A 22,499-nucleotide genomic window follows, 5' to 3' on the forward strand; every position below is an offset into this window, starting at 1 on the left:
ATGGGTCACTCAGTTTGGCAATAACTCGCGTTTGACAGGTCTTCCGGGTGGGGCCCATAGATCTTCACCTCTGCAGCTTCCGCCAACCTCTGCGTTGGTGACTGCTCTGTCCTTGGCCAGCCAGTCACCTCCAGGACCCGTTCCACGATGGTGGTGAGGATGCTTCCACCAGTCGGCTCTCTCCCGGTGATTGTGGGAGAGCACCTCCTGCGTAGGCACAGAGGGCATCATTAGCCACATGCATGGTTCATAGTGGTGGGATGGCGGGGTGTAAAGGAAGGATTGGAGGGGTGTTGAAGGGAGAGGGGGGTGAAGGGAGGGTTGAGGGCCGCATGGAGGATTGGGGGGTGAATGCTCACATGGGGGCGGAAATGTCTCCTGGGGGTTGGGGGGGATGGGACGTTGACCGACTTACGACACTGGAGGCCAATCCTCCTGATCAAGGTTACGGCCGCCGCCACCTCATCCCAGGTGCATTGGCTGCCTTGTGGCTCACCCTCGGGGGAACAGGACATCCCTCCTGGCCTCCACCACAGCGGGGAGCCTCCCCAGGTCTGCATCGCTGAATCTTTGGGCGGGTCTTCTCGGCGCCATGGCTGCAAGCTGATTGGGGCTGGCTGGGTAAGTGCTGCTCGACCTTGTTAGCAGGGGGCTGGTAAGTGTGGTGCCGGCGAATCAGCTGGCAAGCCTTCATTTGCGGCGAGATGCCTGTGGAGCCTTGTTAAGTGGATCAATTAACGTTGTGGCCTCGGTGGGCTGAGCTCGTGGCAGTTCCCGCTTGCGGCCACACTTAGAAATCTGTTTGGGGAATTGCATCCCAAGTCCTTTCCAGACTTGAATAATGCTAACCTTGCATGATATGAAGTGTAATCTGCACTAAAACAGCTGGTTTATTCCTGTTCAAATGCTTCTGAACCATGATTGACTGAAGTGCAAGTTGCCTTCCTTTTCAACTTTCTTGGTTTGCTTTCCTTGGTTCTGTGGTAAAACTGTTGAGCTGGATTCTCCGTTTCAGTGGCTAAGTGCCGGCTGAAATGGAGAATTTATGGGCGTTTTACAATGCTAAAATTGGCGCCGAACCCTCACCGATTCCGGGAGATGTGAGGGGCTAGCAGCGGCGCCGGGTGAAACTCCTGGCTCCCATGCCGAAAACAGCCGGAGAATGGCTGCGCATTTGCACGGTGATGACTTGCAGTGGTCGTGCTGTGCAACCTGCTGCGGCCATGTGTGGACCTGACCTGCCATCCGCAACCCCACAGGACACCCCCTGGCCACCTCCCTCCAGCCCTCGCGGAAGCCTCCCCGGCCAGCGGCATGGATTCCGGCTGAGTGTGGCGGCGCTGGACACAGTCCACAGCTGCCACGCCGGGTTCCCGACTGCTCAGACCACACGAGAACTGTGCGGTCGGGAACTCGGCCCATCGGGGGTGGAGCATCGCGAGAGGGCCTGCCGAGCCACTGCAAGGGCGTGCGATGTGATGCCGCCACTTCGGAGGGGGCGGTGACTCACAAACCGGCACCGGCCCCGATTTGGGCGTCGAAATGGATTCTACGCCCGATCGCCGTTTACGATATCGCCGTCGGGCAACGGAGAGTCCCGCCCCTTGTCTCTCAATCAGAAGTTTGTAGGATCAATCTCTATTCCAGAGACTTTCAGCCAATCAAATAGACTGACGATTTAGATTAGTGGGGACAGGGAACTGCATTGTTGAAGGTGCCATCTTTATGTATAGGATATTAATCGATGGCCCTGCTTGCCGCTGCGAGTGTCTGAAACGTCCCAGGCTATTTTTCAATGACGAGCAATTGTTTTGCCCAGTAACCTGGCTGATGCCTATCCTTCAACTGACATCACTAAAACAAGCTATCTGGCCATTTATTTAATTGTTTTGCATGAGAATTTGCTGTGTGTTCTACATCACCATTGAGCAGCTTGGAATGTGGACAGTGCAATGTAAATACAAGTTAATTCTCCCTGCCCAATTTTGAAACTTTGCCGTACACTGATTTCAATTTGGAGATATTTCCAGTTTCTCAACTTAAAATTATAAATAATTTTGTTGTTACCTCTTTGCAGAATGAAGAAGTAATGGATAGGAGCACTAGGGCTATGCCATCTACTTTCTGATATCTCCTTCCTTATGCCATTCTTGGCACCCAATTGTTTTGGTCTTAAGTAGTTTCCATCAGCTGTAACATGAAAAAGCATTGAATGCTTTCAAATAAATGGGGCTGGATTCTCCATCCCGCCGCACCAGATTTCTGGTTCAGCATGCCAGCGGGATTCTCCGTTTCACCGGCTGGTCATTTGGGGTTTCCCATTGTGGGGAAGCCCCACTCCTTCGGGAAACCCCCAGGCTGCCGGCAAAATGGAGCATCCTGACAGCGGAGAATCCAGCCCATGGTCTGCCGAATATTGGTGCTTGTTGAAACCTAAAACCTTATTTCTCATAATGTTTTTAAAGTAAGAAAAATAACCACTTATTTATTGATTGATATCAAGTGTTTTGAATATATTTAAATTCACAGAATCACCTTCTTTACAGCGCATCAAGACTGTTCTGGCTCTCTGAAAGAACATTCTCTGAGTCCCGCTCTCAGGACACTTCCAGGAACTCTCACCCTGCTTGCCCCTTTGCACTATTCCTGTCCCAGTCTGTATTTGGATAAGTGAAGTCTCCCATTATATTTACTCTATAATGATTTCCCCTCATTGTAATTTCTTTGCAAATTTGTTTCTCTACATACCTTCCACGAGTTAGTCTATGTACTACATGGATCAATGTTATTGCACCTTTTATATTCCTTACCTCTTGCCATAGAAATTTTGTCCTTGACCCCTCTGAAACTCCTCTCTATCCAGTACTGTATTGCCATCTTTAATCAATATTGCTACTCTGCCCCCGCCTTCCATTTTCATCCTTTCCTATCTCTCCTAAACACCTTGTACCCAGGAATATTTATGAACCAGTCCTGCCCTTCTTTGAGCCAGGACTCTGTTATAGCAATAATATTATAATACCATTGGTCAACCTGTGCCTGTGGTTGATCAATCTTATTAACATCATTAATTGTGATTTTGGCGTTATTTTTTTCCTCCTGGCTCTGACCTGATCTAATGACTTGCTATTGCCTACTCTAATTCTATCTAACTGAAAATGAAATGAAAAAAAAACCCTCGAAGCATTCTATTTACCTTGATATTACTCTCTGATACATTATTAGTTAATACTTCCCACTGCCAGTTTTTCTCTTTTCCTCTCTCAATATCCCCTCAGGTTTCCATCCCCCTGCCAATCTAGTTTAAACTCTTCTCAGTAGCCCATTGGTCTCAGTCCTGTTAAGGTGTGTGACCTGTCCTTCTTGTACAGGTCCCTGCAATGCCAGTGCCTCAGAAATCTAAAGCTGTCCCTCCTACTCCATTTCTTGAACCATGTGTTGAACTGCTCAATCTTCCTATTCTAGTGCTCACGGGCATGTGGATTTGGGAGTAATCCCGAGATTACTACTGGTGAGGTCCTGCTTTTAATTCCTTTCCTAACTCCCTAAAATCTACTTTTTGAGTCTCATTCCTTTTTGTGTCTCTGTCATTAATCCCAATGTGGACTGCAACCTCTGGGAGTTCACGAATGTCCTGCAGTCATTCTGTGAAATCCTTGACCCTTGCACCAGCAAGGTAACATACCATCCTGGTACAAGCCTATAGCTGCAGAAATACCTGTCTGCTCCCCTAACTGTCAAATCCCTTAGCACTACAGCACTTCTACTCTTTCCCCTCCTCGCCTGTGTAGCTGACCACCTCCTGTCTAACTGTTTTGCACTGACATGTATTAAACATTATGTAAAGTATTCATTGCAGTATGATGTAATATAATAACACACCTGTCACTAATCGATCAGGCAGAATTTTATAGTTTTTTTAACCAAGTGCCAACTCAGCATTGGGAAAAGCGTTGTGCTGCCTAACAACTTCATTGCTGGCTTTTCCTGGCTTTTCTTTTGGCGATTAGATTAAAAATATTCAGGTGGCATGTCCCACGACGTCACGCTGGCGAGGCGGGCTCTGAATGATCAATATGGCAATGAGGATCTCAACCTTTCATGGCAAGAATTCCATTATGTCATTGGCAGAGGGTGAGGACAATGCGAACAGGAAATCACGCCAATCAAAAGCTGTTTGGGGGACACCCATTGGATCTCCTCCCCCCCGACTTTCCCGTCCGCTGAAAACAGGGGCGGAGAATCCCAACCATCATTTCCTCTGTGCCAAGTCCAGAAAGGCCTGCACTTAGCAATCAATGAACTTACACGACTCCTCTCTCTCTCTCTCTCTCTCTCTCTCTCTCTCTCTCACATAGACTCTCATTCCGAATTCCTGCTGCTTATGGCCTCTGCCTGTTCTCCTCGTGCTCCTCTGCCATTCTCCTGCTCTTTTATCCTGCTTCTGCTAATTTGCTTGTGCTTTTACCCTCAAATTTGAAGATATGTGATGAGTTGCATTTCATAGATCCATGTTTAACATTATGCAAGACCAGTAAATAGTGAGAGAATATTACTGACTGAACACATATTTTTCAGTTTGCAAATCTTGAGTTATGAATTGGAGAAAATTGGTATTCTAATGGGTGAAACAAGTTGTAGAATGATGACAGTTTGGAGGTGACACTTCAGTCTATAATAACTTGGTGCTTAAAGTAAATATTGTAACTTTGTCCAGATACATAGAATTGGAGGTCTATGTGTTTAATGTAGTTCTCCCTCTTTCTGTGTTGCAGATTGATAGTGGAGGATTTGGTCCATGTTCAAGCTCCCTGGGTGTCTTTTCTTTTACCAGGAAGGAAATTGGAATGAAAGATTTCAAATTAAATGCTGATTCGAGTGATTCGCTGATTGCAGAACTCCGGTATTTTTTAAATGAACTGCCTTGATTAATGCAAGATGATTTTAAAAATTTGAACTTGACCGTTAAAGAGCATGGGGAATGTATGCTAGATTCTTTCATTCATGTGTGTTCTGCACGAAAGCAGATCCTTGGCTCATTGTCTGGTGATGTTTCAATCTGACCTGTTTTCTTGGCAGATTTTATCAGTGGTGATTTGCTGTTGCTTTCCACTCTTGGGGACAGGGCGAGCAGGTGTGCCTCAATTCTACCTCAGCCGAAACAGGAATTGAACCCCGACTGTTGGCATTATTCTGAACCACACACTAGCCATCTAGCCAACTGAGCAAACTAGTTCCCTCTGGTACATTAAATCTATGTTTTGATTATAGCTTATAACATGAGTTATTTAAAAAAAAACTTTCTTACAGCGTGAAATTTTAACCTGATTTGACTCAAGTTCACCGGGGTTCAAGGATTCATGTCTGCAATTACGCACTGATTGAATAATTTTATAGCCAAAGCGTTTTTTTGATAACTATCTTTCCCACTGACTTTCTGTGTAGTCTGACATAAAGGGCAGAATTCTCCATCCCGCCGTAGTGGGTTTGGCGATGGGCGGGAGAGGAGAATGTAGCGGGAACCAAAAAGTCAGAAATCTGCTAGTTATAAAACACATTGCGGTTCTCTCATTGGAGGGTTAATGGCAGCCATGGAGGAGGGGAGATGTTCTGGTGATACCCTAATAGCTGAAAGGCTCCATGAGGAGTAAAATGAAGTCTGATCATCAGGAGAATTCTCCTCTCGCCCTCCAAGCCATTTTCTGACTTCTTGAGTGAATAGCCATACCATCACTGAGAGGACGGGCCCTGCATTTGTACTTGGGCCTTAAGAGCTCACAACTTATTAGGATTAGATCTTGTCTCTGGTCATTGGTGCTGGTTTAGCACAGTGGGCTAAATCGCTGGCTTGTAATACAGAACAATGCCAGCAGCACGGGTTCAATTCCCATACCAGCCTCCCCGAACAGGCGCCGGGATGTGGCAACTAGGGGCTTTTCATAGTAACTTCATTGAAGCCTATTTGTGACGATAAGTGATTATTATTATTAATATTATGTCTGTCAACTTCAAGTCCAGTAAGGAAGATCAGCATTGTGAGTTGAGACTCGTTGCTTTCTATGCCATGTGAAGATGCAAATATTGCTGCAAAGGAAATGCGGACCAGCGTAGGGTTCTTTTCCAAAAGTACATGTCTTCTTTTGGGAAACTATCGGTTAAGAAACTCAGATGCACAGAAATTCACATTGCTGATAAATCTTCCTCCGCCATTGCTACCCCTTGAGGACTAAGGGTTGAGAACCAGGCTATCATATAATCCCAATAACGAATTATACACAACACACAAGGGTCTGGAAACAAGCTACACTGAGATTAACATCACATGAATGTTAATCTCAAAAGGGGATATTCTGAGTGAGGAAGATGGAACCCCAAGATAAGAGGATAGTGAAGATCCAAACCAAAACTCTTTCATCTGACCATGGCATTCACATACCCATGGAATGGTTTTCAGAAAGTGTGATTTATTTACAGTGATTGAACACCTGTGATCCTGAGGTAACATTAAAATCTTTTGACTTTTCTAACCCTACCATTATATCTTTGTGCAGCCCTCCATCGGCAGCAGGGGTGGAGGCAGCCTGCTGACTGCCACAGCCTTACACGTCTGATGACTTTGGCAGATGTCCTCTGGTGGCCCGAGCCCTGGTGTGGCCGGGACTCAGAAAGTCTCCGAGCTCAAAGACAGAAGTACCCTCGCTAACTTGTGCTGCTGGAGTTGGTGTGTGCACAGGCAGAAGGGACTCTGCGTGGTTGCATACCCTTGAAAGTGTCCAGCTAGTGGTAGCACTGCAGTCTCACGGCAGCAAAGTCCCAGTTTCGATCCCAGCTCTGGGTCACTGTCCGTGTGGAGTTTGTACATTCTCCCCGTGTTTGCGTTGGTTTTGCCCCCACAACCCAAAGATGTGCAGGGTAGGTGGATTGAACATGCTAAATTGCCCCTTAATTGGAAAAAATGAATTGGGTACTCTAAATTTATATTTTAAAAATAAATAAATAAAGTGTCCAGCTGACATTCATCCTCCTTGTGGGTGCTAGCGGGCCCCAGCCTGACTTCTACAGGACATTGGGCACTTGGAAGGACGTTGAGATGCCTTGTCCCCATGCAGTCTACATCCTGATAGTGCGGCCAGAGTGTGTGGCGATGGAGTGCAGAGCTGAGCGCAAATCCGACGGAATTTGCTGGATCAAGGCCTCCATGATGGTCGCCACCTTTTCCTTGGAGGCCTTGAGACACTTGCATGTCGTAGGTAGGACAGCAGACAGAATGTGGATGGACTCCTCCATTGCGAGCACTAGTCTGCTGAGAGATTTTCAAAGCTATGCCGGATGTTCCACTGCCTGCCTTTGTATCTCCATCTGCGAGCTGGCAGCCACTTTCAGAGAGTCATCATCTGACTGGGACCGAGCAGGTGGCTGGCCCCCAGCAGCCCTCGAGTGTCTGAGACCTGGGCTGTCCATGCCTTCGACTGCTGTGGGGACATATCAGTGAGCTGTGACCCCGAATCTAACCTTGAACTACACCCCACCGAGATGTATGTGTGTCTCTGTGCTGCTGGAGGGCACAGGTGAGCGCTGTGATGGTTGTTTCTGGGTCCCCTCTTCCTCTGATGTGCTCAAGATGCTTGGGACGCTGCTAGCTGTCCACGGTCTGCTGGTATCTGCAAAATATGAAAGGACAGTTTATTAGTGGATGAGCTGAAGCTAATTCAGCGTACATTGCACTCGCAGTGAATAGCAGAATTCGGAAGTGTTGGAGTTGAGATCCATACTACATTGTTGAGTGAGGCCAAGCTCTGCTGCAATCTCTTCAAACTGGTGGAGAGTGAGGATCTCTGCCATCCATCACCTACTCTGGGCTTGCTCACATTTGTTGTGTGCGCATTTGACCTGTATGGAGCCAAAAGAAAGAGTTGATCAGAGGAGATGGAGCAATGGTTTGGTGAAATGCATGTCCGCTGTATGTCGTGCGCCCGATCCAGAAGGGACAGAGAATGGAGTGTGAGCAACAAGACAGGTGGGATGGTGGTGTTGTTACGATCCCAGTTATGTTACTACTGGATGGGACGATCTCAGAATGGAACCCTGGCTCAAGACTGTAAAGTTTGACTTTTTTCAAAAAACGTGGAGGAACAGAGTCACAGCTCTGCTAGTTAGTTTTTAATAACAAATCTTTCAGAATTCCTTTGTCTTAAACTTCAACATGTATCCAAAATTCCATGCAAATTCAGGTACTCGGTCCCCAACAGAATACTATTGCTTCAAACACTGGAAATAAGGACACCAAACCTTACGATTGCTTCAAATATGTGGCTTGTCTGTAGATAACCTCATCAGCTCTTTCCTTCCCATGGCTGACTTTAACTTCCATGTACAATACCTGTTCTTTTTTGCTTTAACATTCCGGGAGTTTCTTTTCCATTCTCTTGTTTCTTTTTTTTGGAAATGTTTTTTATTGAGTTTTCATATTTTATATCCAACAAATTACAAATTATTAGAAAAAAAAAACACGCAAAAATTAACATGTATATTAACAGGTAAGCATCTTCATAATAACAACTGTGGCCGCCCCCTTTAACCGGCATACATATTTTACATTCCCCAATATGGCCGAAGCACATGTTGATAGGCATTTATTTACAATTTGGTTTTGGGCCTTAGTTTGCCATCAGACTGTCGCTTGCGGCTTTGTCCTTCCTTTTTTTTGGAATAATTTTTATTCAAGTTTTCAACAACAAATTTTATCACAACAGAGAAAAACAGTAACCCCTCCCCTCCAATACAAAAACAATAAATTAACAAGACAAAGAAATAAGCGTAAAACCATGAGAACAAACCCCCATAACGAACACGTAGCCCTCCCCGCCGGGGCTACCTTCCCCCGATTCCCGACCATTTTCCCCTGATGCTTGGCCACCCGACTATTCTTCCTCTTGTTCGTTGGCTACAAACAGGTCCCGGAACAATTGCATGAATGGCTCCCACGTTCTGTGGAAGCCGTCGTCTGACCCTCAGATGGCGAATTTGATTTTCTCCATTTGGAGAGATTCCGAGAGGTCGGACAGCCAGTCTGCAGCTCTGGGCGGTGCTGCTGACCGCCAGCCAAACAGGATTCTACGGCGGGCGATCAGGGAGGCAAAGGCAAGGGCGTCCCGCCCTCCTCCCCAGGAATAGATCTGGCTGGTCTGAAACCCCGAAGACCGCCACTATCGGGCATGGCTCCACCCTCACCCCCACCACTTTGGACATAGCCTCGAAGAAGGCTGTCCAGTACGCCACAAGTCTGGGGCAAGACCAGAACATGTGGGCGTGATTGGCCGGGCCTCTTTGGCACCGTTCACATCTGTCCTCCACCTCCAGGAAGAAGCTACCCATACGGTTTCTTGTTAAGTGGGCTCTATGTACCACTTTTAGTTGCGTCAGGCTGAGCCTTGCGCACGTGGAGGTGGAGTTGACCCTATGCAGTGCTTCGCTCTAGAGTCCCCACCCTATCTGAACCCCCAGGTCATCCTCCCATTTCTTTCTTGTTGCGTCCAGTACGGTGTCGTCCCTTTCTACCAGTCCGTCATACATGTCGCTACAGTTCCCTTTCTCTAGGATACTTGCGTCCAGTAGGTCTTCCAGTAGTGTCTGTCATGGCGGTTGTGGGTACGTCCTTGTCTCCTAGGTCCCATTCCGTCTGTGTCCCTTTGTCCTACCTCCACTTTTTGAAGGAGGCGTCCAATGTCGTGGGGATGAATCTGTGATTTTTGCAGATGTATCCCATGTTGGATATTGTGGTCAGACCGAATTGTTGTCGTAGTTGGTTCCACATCCTCAGTGTGGCTATTGCGACTGGGCTTTTTTGAGTATATTTGGCTGAGGGGGGGATGAGAATGCGGCCGTGCGCAGCGTTCTAAGGGATGTCCCCGTGCAGGAATTCTCGTCCATGTAGACCCATTCTATCTCTGGTTCGTTGAGCCATCCCTGTACCATTTCTGCGGTGGCAGTCCAGTGGCACAATTGGAGGCTTTAGAGGGCCAGACCTCCCATGTTTCTCCTTCTTGGTCGTGCCTTTTTCCTAATCCTCGGGTTAAGTTTGTAACTAGCACCTTGGCTACGTACTCAGTCGGGGTCCTGCCCCAGTGCCCTCCGGCAACCCCATGCTCCTGAGGTTCTAGAGGCGCGACCTGCTCTCTTGATCCCCCACCTTTCCCTTGAGCACCCCTGGGTCGCCACCAACCTTGTCACCCCTACCTCCAGTGAGGTTATCTGGCCTCCCTGGTCTGTGACTGCCCTCTCGAGATCTTGCACTGTTACCATCTCCGTCTCCAGTCATCGCTCCGTCCTCTCCTATGCCTCTGTTTCGGGAGCCAAGGTGTCCATGACCGCAGACTTCACCATTGACATAATTTCCTTATTTATGGCGTTCCTGTGCTTCAGGAGCTCCTGTGTTAGGAGCTCCATCCATTACCCTATTGGTGGGCATGCTGGTATTTATGTCATCGGCTCCATTTGCTCCACTGTATCTTGCTGTGCCTCGCTCCAGGCTTCCGCCGTCTCTTCCTTTCATTCTAGGCTCTTGCTGCCCTTGTTCTTTCTCCGGCCCTTTTGTTGATTTGAGGGCATAACTGGGTATGTGGTTGTTTTTGGGGAGGATTTTTTGTTGGCTTAGTGGCCAATCTTTGGGCTAAAAGTACTTAATTTGGCGTTTCCACGAGGGGAGACACCTTTCCTGCGCCTACTCAGCATATCCCTGCCACTGGAAGTCGTGATCCTCAGAAGTAACACCCATGTGGCTACTGTAGTGTTGTTCTGTTTCTGGATTAGCAATCTAGAGGCCTGGATAAATAATCCAAACAATATGAGTTTAAATCCCTGAGTGGCAGTTTCTGAATTTGAATTCATAGAATTTACAGTGCAGAAGGAGGCCATTTGGCCCATCGAGTCTGCACCGGCCCTTGGAAAGAGCACCCTACCTAAGCCCACACCTCCACCCTATCTCCATAACCCAGTAACCCCACCTAATTCAGTTTCTCAAAAGTCTGGAATTAAGATCTGATGTCAATAAGAGCTGTGAAATTGTCGTAAAAAAGTAATTGGATCCTGATCATCTTTCAAGGAAAGGTATCCACCACTCCTGTGGTCATATAGGTCAGGCTGATATGTAACTCCAGTCCCACACCAATACATTTCACTCCCAACTGTCCTCTGAAGTGGACTAGTAAGCCATGATGTTCAAGGCAACCATGGATAGGCAATAGTGCTGTTCTTCCCAGCAACGTACACATCCAGAGATTGAATGATGGATGCAGGCAAAACAAAATCCCTGATATACACCCAAAAAGCGAACTCCCATCCTTCCTCTTGGGCTTATAAAAATTGGCTTTTGAAGTTCCTGGATCTTGACCAGAGAGCAGTCTTGTCCCAGTGGCTGAAAGCAAAGAAGATTGACTGATTGGATTCAGCAGATTCCAAGACAGTTGCAGAAATCCAGAGGTCAGAGAACTGTGCTCTGTGCTATTGCACCATCTAGTGCCCAAAGTGCAAACTTTCAGTGGATAATGGAGAAAAGTATTGGACCCCTCCTGGAAACTACATAAGAGCACAGGAAAATATATAGAAAAGGTATAATGTCATTCCAGCTCAAATCAATGTTCAGAATTACTGGTTCTAATTTGTCTAGTGCAATCCCCTCGCCCAGGCGAGTAGATGCACTATTAAATGGCACAGCATTTAATGCTAAAAGCACCCAGGCCCTGCAAAACAGAATCATTTTAAAACCAATATAACCACTGCAGCAAACACACTCCAAACCCAGGCTTTTAACCCTTAAATTGCCCAATACTTAGCATCTAATATTCCTAAAGTCTTCCAGTTGCCACAGTACAAACCTAGCCAGGGAGATTTTATTTTTTGCAATGTCTTAGTGTATAGCTTTGTTGGACTAAAATTCTTCTCCTTTAGCATTCAACTATCTGCGAAAGATGCTGAACTTGAAAATCTGAAATCAAGCCTGATGAAGAGTAAACTCTCAAACCAAGAATGTGGTGACATTTTAGGCAGAAGTTGTGAATTGTTGGATGGAACAAGCCTGGAGCTAATATCAGAAAGAAATAAGAAAGGTAAGTTGGCACTTGCCTGAGATTGTGGAGAGAATAAATGTGAAAGCCACAATTTAGTCACAGCACAGTAGAACAGATTTTAAGTTTGTAGATGCATTCAAATCTGAGGCCTTGGATGGTTCATGTTCCCAGCAGGATAGTTACCGATGAATTCTAATTCCTGGAAAACGATGTTACTAACAACCCCCCTCACGGGACCCCCTGTCTACATCCCTCTGATTAGCTCCCACCACTGCCTGAGCTCTCAGCCACCACCGACTAACCCTGCACTCAACCAGTTACACTCTCAATTACCCTCACCTACCACAACTCCTAAGTGCTATTCCTAGAGTTCTACAATCCTGATTCCTGTTTGTGGAAATGACGAGAAACAATGGGAAATTAATACTTGGATTATAACTTGTCCAGTGTTGCCTTATTTACAGAATTTCAAGCAGAAGTCAACCAGATAGTATTTGTCTTAATATTGGCAATGGGATTTATATCAGCACCAACACAACACACATTTTACAGTAATCATACAGCTGGTATATAATACAATAATCAAAAGGTGGCTGTTCTTTGGATGTGGTCAAGTTTCTGTTACTATAGGCCGACACCATGGTAATACAAAATCCAGAGGAAATGAAAAGTCGCTTTAATCGAATTTCTGATTTATCTAGATGGGGGATAACTGCTTTTGGAGACACGTCTGTTTGTCCAATTCTGTTCTAATCATTATTTGTTGTAACAAGTGATCATTTGCTGGTACAAGTGATGAACTACTGATTTTTTTTCTCTCTCTCTCTTTCCTCCTCCTCCTCCTTCCCCCCCCCCCCCCCCCCCCCCCCCCAAAACACCCAGCTCCATCATGCTCCTTATTGCAGTGTTGCAATTAACTAACTCAGCACAAATCTAGGGTTCCGTTTTCATTGTACATTTTTACATTCTTTTGAAACTAAACCTCTTGGGCATTATAACTGAGTGATAGTACTTTATTAGGTTTGTAAAGTATCAATGTTTTTTTCCTTGGCTATTTCTTTCAATTTGGCAGATGGCAGAAAATGCCTGGAACAGCACTTAGAAGAAGAGCAATATAGCCAAATGGAAATTGAGACGCTGCAGACAGAATTACTGGAGGCAGAGGCCACAGTCTCAACATTACAGACTCGGATGACTGAACAGGTCGATAATTTTCAGCAGATACAGGAGCAACTGTTGGAAAAAAGCAAATGCATTGGAAAGGTGGAAGATGAGGTGTGTAAATTATATATCCAGAAAAGGAAATATAGTTTAGTCTACATCTCCATTTTAGTACACGGAACTTTTCTTGCCTTGTCCAGATGGATATTTCTGATTTGTGGGATTAATTTATCATGAGAGGTATCACATGTGAATGACAAGTCCTTATTTTGATTGTCCTTGCTTGCACTTTCTTGTGTAGACTGGGAAATTAAGCAGGAATGTTCGATGGGCATATAAGGGTTGTCAGAGCACAGTGTATTCGGTCTTCAAGGCCTGGGGTCAATTGTGTCCCCCAACTACTGTGTTTGGTCCTTTATGCCTTACGAAGGAATCCACCAAACACTTTGACTTGTCTAAACCAGAATCTTTTATTGAGTCTCGTGTGGCAAAATAGCAATCTGATACAGAGCGTGTTATCATGGAGTCTGCTTATTACTCCTCTGAAACGTGCACCTAGCACTGACCATTCACTTGTATGTCTTATTACCCTCTCAATCTTCTTTGATGGTCGGATGTGCCTCCCCTTATATGGGAGTCAGTGGTCACATGAACTTGGTCTAGAGATCGCATGGTGTATCTGCACCGCCACCTGCTGGTTGGAGGTCACACACCATCCATCTATGATATAGCCCATAGGCATATCACCACACCAACCACTGGCCCTATATTATCCTGTTCTCAATGCTCGTTGTGGGGAGGGGTTTGAGGTAGTGTTGACAGCACTGCTCATAATCAGAACATGTTGCTTCTGGTCCTCTCTGTATAAATGTGTGGAATGATGTTGGTTCTGTACTGGGCCTGAGATTGGGGTTACATTGCATTCTCTGATATATATGTAACACCCTTTTTAGAGCTCGGGTTGTCGTGTTTTTTTGTTGTATGTTTCCTTTTATATTGGGGTGGGTATAGAGAATCCATCATTCTTCCTGCATGGGTGCAGATGGGTCTAATATCTGAGGAGAGGAGTTTGTGGTCTGTCATTAATGTTTCTGGCACTATTGGAGTAGAAGGAGCTATGTATTGGTACGCACACAAAAATGGTCTGAAAAATTAATTCTGAACATTCGCAGCCATTTCACTGTGTGGGAAGGTGTGCACCATTTTACCATATTTTCATGGCCTAATCCCATTTCTCTCCTGTTCTCTGGTTGGGTGTATAGAGGTATCAGGTTATGTCTAATGATTGTATTGAGCTCATTATCATATAATATTCGGTACAATTAGCATCGGATTTACAGTGCAGAAGGAGGCCATTTGGTCTGAGTCTGCACCGGTTCTTGGAAAGAGCACCCTACTGAAACCCACACCTCCGCCCTATCCCCATAAACCAGTAACCCCACCTAACCTCAGGGCAATTTATCATGGCCAATCCACCTAACCTGCACATCTTTGGACTGTGGGAGGAAACTGGAGCACCCGGAGGAAACCCACGCAGACACAGGGAGAAGGCCCAAGTCGGGAATCGAACCGGAGACCCTGGAGCTGTGAAGCAACTGTGTTAACCACAATGCTACCGTACTGCAGTTCTCCTGTCCCCCTCTGTATTCATGTATGTAGAGCCTTTTTTTTTACGTGCTGCGCTGTATCATTTTTGTAGTTTTGTAGGATTGTTTGTTAACATGTAAAATTTCATTTAATATATATATATATATATTTTTTTTTAAAAAATCTATAGATTCTGGAAAGGTCCTCGTATTGCAATATGTCAATTTTCTGGCTCCTACTTCAAATCAATGTCCGTTTTTAGAGAGAGAAAAGGGAAATACCCATTAACCAATTGCTTACCTGCTTTCTGATGATTTCACAATTTTGATTTTTCTTTTCCTTGGATCTGGGCCATCACTCTCATCTACCTTTATTTTTTCCTACTGTTCAGCTCTCGCTCTGAGTCGTGGACTTTCCCTGCCACCACTCTATCCCCGCTTGTCTCACTCAGCTCCCGCTCCTGATGTCTGATTTCCTCAGTTGTGTATTTTTTTCTGTCGCAAAATTTTGTTAATTTTATTAAGTAGCACTAAGAAATTTTGGAAGTACTTGGTGTGAAACTTAATTATTTTTGGATCCTCACAAAAGTTTGGCAAATAATGATTATTTTTACAACTGTACAAATGTTAAGTTATCCATAAACAAAGCCTGATGCTTCAGTAACAAACAGGTGACTAAATGCTTCATTATCTCTGGACTTGAATGCCTTTTAATAAGGGACCAAGCTGGTTAGTTTGCAATCCTTGACATGATGTTAAAAATGTAATGTTCCTTTAAAAGAGAAAGTATATAGTCCAAAAAAAGATGTGGTAAAGGGAAGAATTGGAGCTGATCTTTTTTTAAGAAGCATTTCTTTACAGAAATACACATTACAAACACATATCGCTAACCCGAGCCACTGTACAGTTTCAGTCTCTTGCTTTTTATAGGAGCATAAGGGAATCCCAATTGATGCCCACAATCTGCATGCAATTAAATTTGGTTACCAAGCTAAAATATAGTTGTGTGAATAAATTACATATTGAGGCTCCTGTGAAGATTTTTTCCCTGCATCTGATTATAAAATGACAATTGTTTTGATTTTATGCTCCCTCGTTAGGAACCTCGCCCATTGTGCATGTATATTGGAAATTCTGGAATATACAATTTTCCAACCACATAAAACAAGGTTCTGATAATTGTGTGCAGCAGCATGTGAATTTTTGGTCTTGCCAAAAATGTGACATTGGTTCAAAAGCAATGTTAGGGTCGACAAGTCCCCTGGGCTGGATAGGATATATCCGAGGATTCTTTGGGAGGCCAGGGATGAGATTTCAGAGCCTTTGGCTTTGATCTTTGGGTCCTCACTGTCCACGGGGATAGTGCCAGAGGACTGGAGAGTGGCGAATGTTGTTCCTCTGTTCAAGAAAGGGAATAGGAATGACCCTCGTAATTATAGGCCGGTTAGTCTTACTTCAGTGGTCGGTAAGTTAATGGAAAAGGTCCTGAAGGATAGGATTTATGACCATTTGGAAAGATGCAGCTTAATCCGGGTTAGTCAACACGGATTCGTGAAGGGTAAATCTTGCCTCACAAATTTGATTGAATTCTTTGAGGAGGTAACTAAGTGTGTAGAGGAAGGTAGAGCAGTTGATGTTGCATACATGGGCTTTGGTAAGGCGTTTGATAAGGTTCCCCATGGTCAGCTCATGAAGAAAGTAAGTAGGTGTGGGATAGAGGGAAATTTGGCCAATTGGATAAGTAACTGGCTATCGCAAAGAAGACAGAGAGTGGTGGTGGATGGAAAATTTTCAGGCTGGAGGCCAGTTACCAGCGGAGTACTACAGGGATCAGTGCTGAGTCCTCCGCTATTTGGTATTTTTATCAATGACTTGGAGGTGGGGGCTGAAGGGTGGGTCAGTAAATTTGCTGATAACACCAAGATTGGTGGAGTAGTGGATGAGGTGGAGGGCTGTTGTCGGCTGCAAAGAGACATAGATAGGATGCAGAGCTGGGCCGAAAAATGGCAGTTGGAGTTTAACCCTGATAAGTGCGAGGTGATTCATTTTGGTAGGACAAATTTGAATGCGGATTACAGGGTCAACGGCAGGGTTCTGAGGAATGTGGAGGAACACCGAGATCTTGGGGTTCATGTCCACAGATCTCTGATGGTTGCCACTCAAGTGGATAGAGCAGTGAAGAAGGCCAATAGTGTGTTAGCATTTATTAACAGGGGCTTGAGTTTAAGAGCCGTGAGGTTATGCTGCAACTGTACATGACCCTGGTGAGACCACACTTGGAATATTGTGTGCAGTTCTGGTCACCTCACTATAGGAAGGATGTGGAAGCATTGGAAAGGGTGCAAAGGAGATTTACCAGGATGCTGCCTGGATTGGAGGGTAGGCCTTATGAGGAAAGATAGAGGGAGCTAGGGCTTTTCTCTTTGGAGCGGAGGAGGATGTGAGGCGACTTAATAGAGGTGTATAAAATGATGAGGGGGATAGATAGAGTGGAAGTTCAGAGACTATTTCCTCGGGTGGATGTAGCTGGTACAAGGGGGCATAACTATAAAGTTCAGGGTGGGAGATATAGGAGGGATGTCCGAGGTAGGTTCTTGGAATAGACTGCCTGCTGTGATAGTGGAGTCGGACACTTTAGGAACTTTCAAGCGGTTATTGGATAGGCACATGGAGCACACCACAATGACAGGGAATGGGTTTCAGTCAGTAAAAGGAAGGTGTGCCTAAGTAAAGCAACAAACTTAAATTAACCAAATTTGTTTTCCAGGTAATTTATCTAGCTATTGTATTCATATCCTATGATAAATATCATAATACTCAGAATACTTTAATATACCCATATCCATCTGTTTGGCAGCTAAGGAAAACAAAATCGCAACTTTCCACAGCGGAGAAACAGTTGGAGGAGAAAACCATTGCTTGCACAACCAACGCAGTAAAAGCAATTGAACATGAACAGGACATTGTGGTAAAATTGAGATAATAATTAAATGACAAATTATGAGTATTGCTGACATGGATTTTAAAATATTTTTTCAACAACAGATGATGACTAATTCCTATGTAAGATGTGGCAACATTTTTTAAATTTCAGAAAAAGTTCTGTGAAACCTGATTTGTAAAATGACAATATCTTGGCCATAATCCATACTTAATGAAATGATAGTTTTGCTTGATAAGCCCATACATTTTTGAGTTTTAACCATGTTTTGCTGTAATCCAAAAAATACATTTTCAGCAATTCCAATATTTAAACATTGAATTGAGAGCCATTCGCATTTTGTTGTTGTGACTTGAAAGTACTATATTTCATATGGACCTTGGAGAAACCAATAATTATCAGATCTGTAAGCCAAATGAAGGAGTCTGTTTAATTTTTGGAAGCCACTTAAATCATGTTTTCATATCATATATGTAATCCTATTAAAAGAAGTCAAGCTGTCAGATTTAAATTTCAAGCTTTGTATTTTCTTGTAAAATGTCAAAAGTACATTTCCTGCTTAGAATATGTGGAAAATGTTCTGTTCTCAAAAGTAGGAAAATCTAATCCAACCTGAACCAATTAAAAGCCCATCCCAGCCATTAGCAAAATGATGAAAGGAGTTGTCAGTAGTGCTATCAAGCAGCACTTACGATAATCTGCTTACTGGTTTTCAGTTTGAGTATTGTTGAGTCCCCTGCTAGTAACATCCTTCGGTGGAGGATACACTCACCATCAGCTGGATTAACTACATAAATACTGTAATTATCAGTAGTTTCTTGGTAGTACAGTACTTGAATATTGCTAAAAAAATAATTTTTTTGTCAAGCATTCATCGGGACATTCACAAGAACACAATGCAAGGGCAATCAAAACATTTATACAGTAAGAGAAGACAGTGCTGATTGGTTGGCAAATGGACTTAGATTGGTAGAGGCACTGCATGGAGAATACACCAGTTGATGGCGACTGATAAATTAAATTTAAACCAGTCAGCTTGAATTATCAAGGCATTGCCTGAGAAATGAACCAGCAAATGGCAGTCACTTGTTTTGTTTGGGTGTATACATGTTTTTTTTCTGTCCCCAAAGAACAGGACCCTGTGTATTAATATGTGTAGCTTCCAATACACACAAATATTTGTGCCACACTGCAAGCCCGACTAACCATCTTCAATTGATTGTCAAAACATAATTCTTAGCACATTGAGGATTATTTAGCAAATGTTATCCAATCGCAGAATCACATCTGCTCATTAACAGGCCTAAGATGCCATTATTGGCCATGTAAAGTACACAATCTACCTCCGATTATTCTGAATGGGCAAGATATTTCAAATTTGAACAGCAGATGATGCTAGCTGTTTCAGGCTACTATTATGCAGTAGCAACACAAGTGGTATTCACCACTAACAGAATGCTGCCATTAAGCCAAAAATGCATTCTACCTATCACATAAATGAGTAATGTAGTATATGAATTTTAGTGCCAGTGCTATGCTAGGTCTGTAGGCCTTATGCCCTACAAACAGTGTAATGTAAGCCTACTTGTGACAATAAAGATTATTATAAGGTTGAAAATTTTAACTGCTGTTTCTCTTAAAATACTAGGACAAAAATAAAGAAATTACCAAATTGGAAAAATTTATCGAGGAGCAACATCAGGAAAATATTGTTGCACGTGAACACATCAAGAAGATTCAAACTGAACAGTGTCATGAGCTCGAGAAACAGATTGAAATGGTAAGCTTACATTCTAACTTTGTGTTATCTCACACTCTACCAGCCAAACCTTTCTAGTAACCTAAAGTTCTGACAGCACTTTAAAAGGTAGTTACTTTCGGTTTCCAGATAATGCTTTTTAAAAAACTAATCGTAATTATATATTGTAAATGTGTAGAGGTTGTTCTTAGGCTTTACACTGAAATTATTAATTTATTCAATCAGTTTTGATTATTGTGCCTGAACAAAGATTATACCGCTTGGAGCAACAGTCAGTGAAACTGACGCCTTGATTTAATTTTTTATTAAAGCCAGTCTGAAAATCATGGTGTCAGTTGCAGTGATTTGGTGGGGCTTTGATGGTTCAGCTTCTTCCCCTCAGCCTTTCAAAGGCAGAGCAGCAACTTGTCTTGGGACCGCAGTGATATAATCACCCATTAACTGGCATTTTGATTGACCAGCACCACCTATGCCTCAAGATTTTACTGTAATTACTTAAAAGGTATATATAGATGATTATGGCTAGCATAGTTGGACATTTTAAGAATCCTGAGTTATCTAATTTTGATATGTGGAAGTTTTAAAAATAAACTGTTCTTGTTTTTAGAATGAGCAGTATAGAACTGAGGCTGTACTCATTGAAAGAATGCTGCTCTTAAAATGCCCACTAGGAGTTGTCGGGAGAACAATGATGCCTTTGTTTTATAGTTGCAGGCCATGATTTATTTTCTTAATTTCAAAGGAGCTGTGGCTGATACTCATTTACAGTCTTTAACTGCACACTCTCTCTTTCTTGAATCGTTACTCTTTTTTTCTGTATGTCTGATTGCAAAAATATTTCTAAAAACTATTGCCATGTCAAATGTGGATTTGGACAAAGATTATGCACTGGATTATTTCTCTGTTCTGAAGACTAAGTGCCACTGCCGGTGTACAATTGCAGGAAATGCACGTTGCCACTAGGAGCATCGGCCAGGAGAAATTATGTCATGCAAATGGGTCAGCACGCAGACCATGTGAAGCCCGCCCGATTTGCAACCCCCTCTGATGTCTGATTTGCTGGGGTCGGGGATCACCTTAAGAGTCTGACCAGTTGGAGCAGCTTTTAAGTATTCCACTCAGCACAGACTGTCATTCCAGGCATGAAGATGGCAGCTAAAAGACTCCAAGGTTCCTGCAATCGGAAATTGGACGCTGTTGAAGAGAGGAGGGATACCCTCTTTCCCCAGGGTGGGGCCGAGACTCAAACCTGCCATACTGAGCAAGGCCTGGAATGAGAACGCAGAGGGTGTGAGTGCTGTCAGCTTCACCAAGAGGGAAGTAGTTGCAATGGAATTCAACATGCGCCAAACAAATGAGTCCAATGCAACGCAGATGTCCCTATAGCAACTGAGTCATCCCTCTCCCACAGACAAGTCCTTTCCAAGATCTCACCCCATGTGGCGGGATTCTCCTTCCCATCACACCGGTTTTCTGGCGCGGCGTACCCCCGCCAGCGGCGGGATTCTCCGTTTCGGCAGCTGGCGAATGGAGTTTCCCATTGTGGGCAGCCCCACACCGTCGGGAAATCCCCGGATTCACCCAAGTCCCGCAAGGCGTCGGATTCGGAACTCCGCCCAAAAGATGCGTGACCAAATGACGCGCGCAGAAGTAGGTCATAAATCTACTTTAAGGTATCCCTACCTGGGATCCACCAATCTCCCTCAATTCTCCGACTGAGTGCAGCCAGGTGCCGATCAGTGGTGGTCCACAAAAATGTGAATATTGGAAACCCTTGGGTGGTCAGGATCAGCCCCCTGGCCCTCCCCCTAGAACGTGGGCACTGCCAAGGTGCCCGATGGCACCGCCGAGCACTGGCTGTGTCCATGATGCCAGTGCAAAGGGTGCCCGGGTGGCACTGCTAAGGGTCAGGGCCCGGGGGGGTTTGAAGGGTGGGGATGTGCAGGGCAGGTACGAAGGGGCCACTGGGAGGCTTGCGGTGACAGGTGGGGGTCCTGGAAGGAGGGGTTGCTGTGTAAGGGGGCTTGCGGGGACCTGAAGGGGGGCCTCGGGGACCCCAGATTGAGGTGTCCTCACTTGGGGGGTGTGAGGTAGTGTTCATGTATGTTAGGGGTGACAATGCCCGGGGGGGGGGGGGGGGGGGGGGGGGGACACCCACAAGCTCACTTGGAGATCAGACCCTTTCAAAATGATGATGGCCGAATCTCCGCTCACAAATGCTAAATAAAATTGTAAGGGCTAGATTCTTCCGCCCCACCCACTGCAAGAACAACACAGACACGGAAAATGGGAGAGGTCGATTGACCTCCGACGAGAGTCTCTGGTAGCCGGGCAGATGCAGCCGCAAAATCCTCCCCAGGGTCTAAAGAAGTGACAAGTGTCATTGAATAGCGGTGGGAAACTTGCCGGCAAAGCCAGCAAGAAACTTCCTGTAAAACCTGCCACAATTTAACTTAGAGATTGTTTTGGAGAATCGCGGCCCGTGTCTCGCCACTGCTTTCGTTGTATCATACTTCATTGCAGAGACTATCACCTCGATAGGTAATGTTAGATATCAGGCTTCTGGGTCACCCTCTGGTGAGCACCACACAAATACTGCAGCACATCAGGTGGAGGAAGGAAGTGGAAGGCCGAAGGGCTGCCCGATCCCAGGGAACAGCTGTCGCCCAGACAGATTTTGCACTTCTGGAAAAGATGATCCCATCATGTTGCAGATGCAGAAGGAGAGCAAGAATTTACCGGAAGGGGTGTCAGAAACTTTCCAGCACCTTCAAGTACAGCTGGAGGAGTCCAGATGCCTTCAGGGGCAAGAGATGGTGCCAACAATGCGTGGTACCTAGGCCAACACTGAAGGGTGGCACCCACGGTGGAAGACCTGAGGTAAGATGTCAGAGCCATGCGTCAGGACGTCCAAGGCTAGGGTACACTATGCTATCCGTGGCTGAGCTGCAGGATAGGAGAGCCCAGTCACAGGCGGACATGTCCCG

At 44.9% G+C, this 22,499-nt stretch overlaps 1 protein-coding gene across 4 annotated transcripts in view; it reads left to right on the forward strand.

The window, feature by feature from the left end:
* ccdc18 (coiled-coil domain containing 18) overlaps positions 1-22,499 on the forward strand; it is a 182,276-nt gene that overhangs the window by 60,909 nt on the left and 98,868 nt on the right. For all 4 annotated transcript variants that reach the window (XM_038793852.1, XM_038793853.1, XM_038793850.1 and 1 more), the window contains 5 exons: positions 4,776-4,903; positions 11,947-12,104; positions 13,138-13,340; positions 17,670-17,780; positions 19,402-19,533. In XM_038793852.1, the coding sequence (XP_038649780.1) occupies positions 4,776-4,903; positions 11,947-12,104; positions 13,138-13,340; positions 17,670-17,780; positions 19,402-19,533 (732 nt within the window). The remainder of the gene's footprint in view (positions 1-4,775; positions 4,904-11,946; positions 12,105-13,137; positions 13,341-17,669; positions 17,781-19,401; positions 19,534-22,499) is intronic.

The sequence above is a fragment of the Scyliorhinus canicula genome, chromosome 4, assembly GCF_902713615.1.
Source record: "Scyliorhinus canicula chromosome 4, sScyCan1.1, whole genome shotgun sequence".
NCBI lineage: Eukaryota > Metazoa > Chordata > Chondrichthyes > Carcharhiniformes > Scyliorhinidae > Scyliorhinus > Scyliorhinus canicula.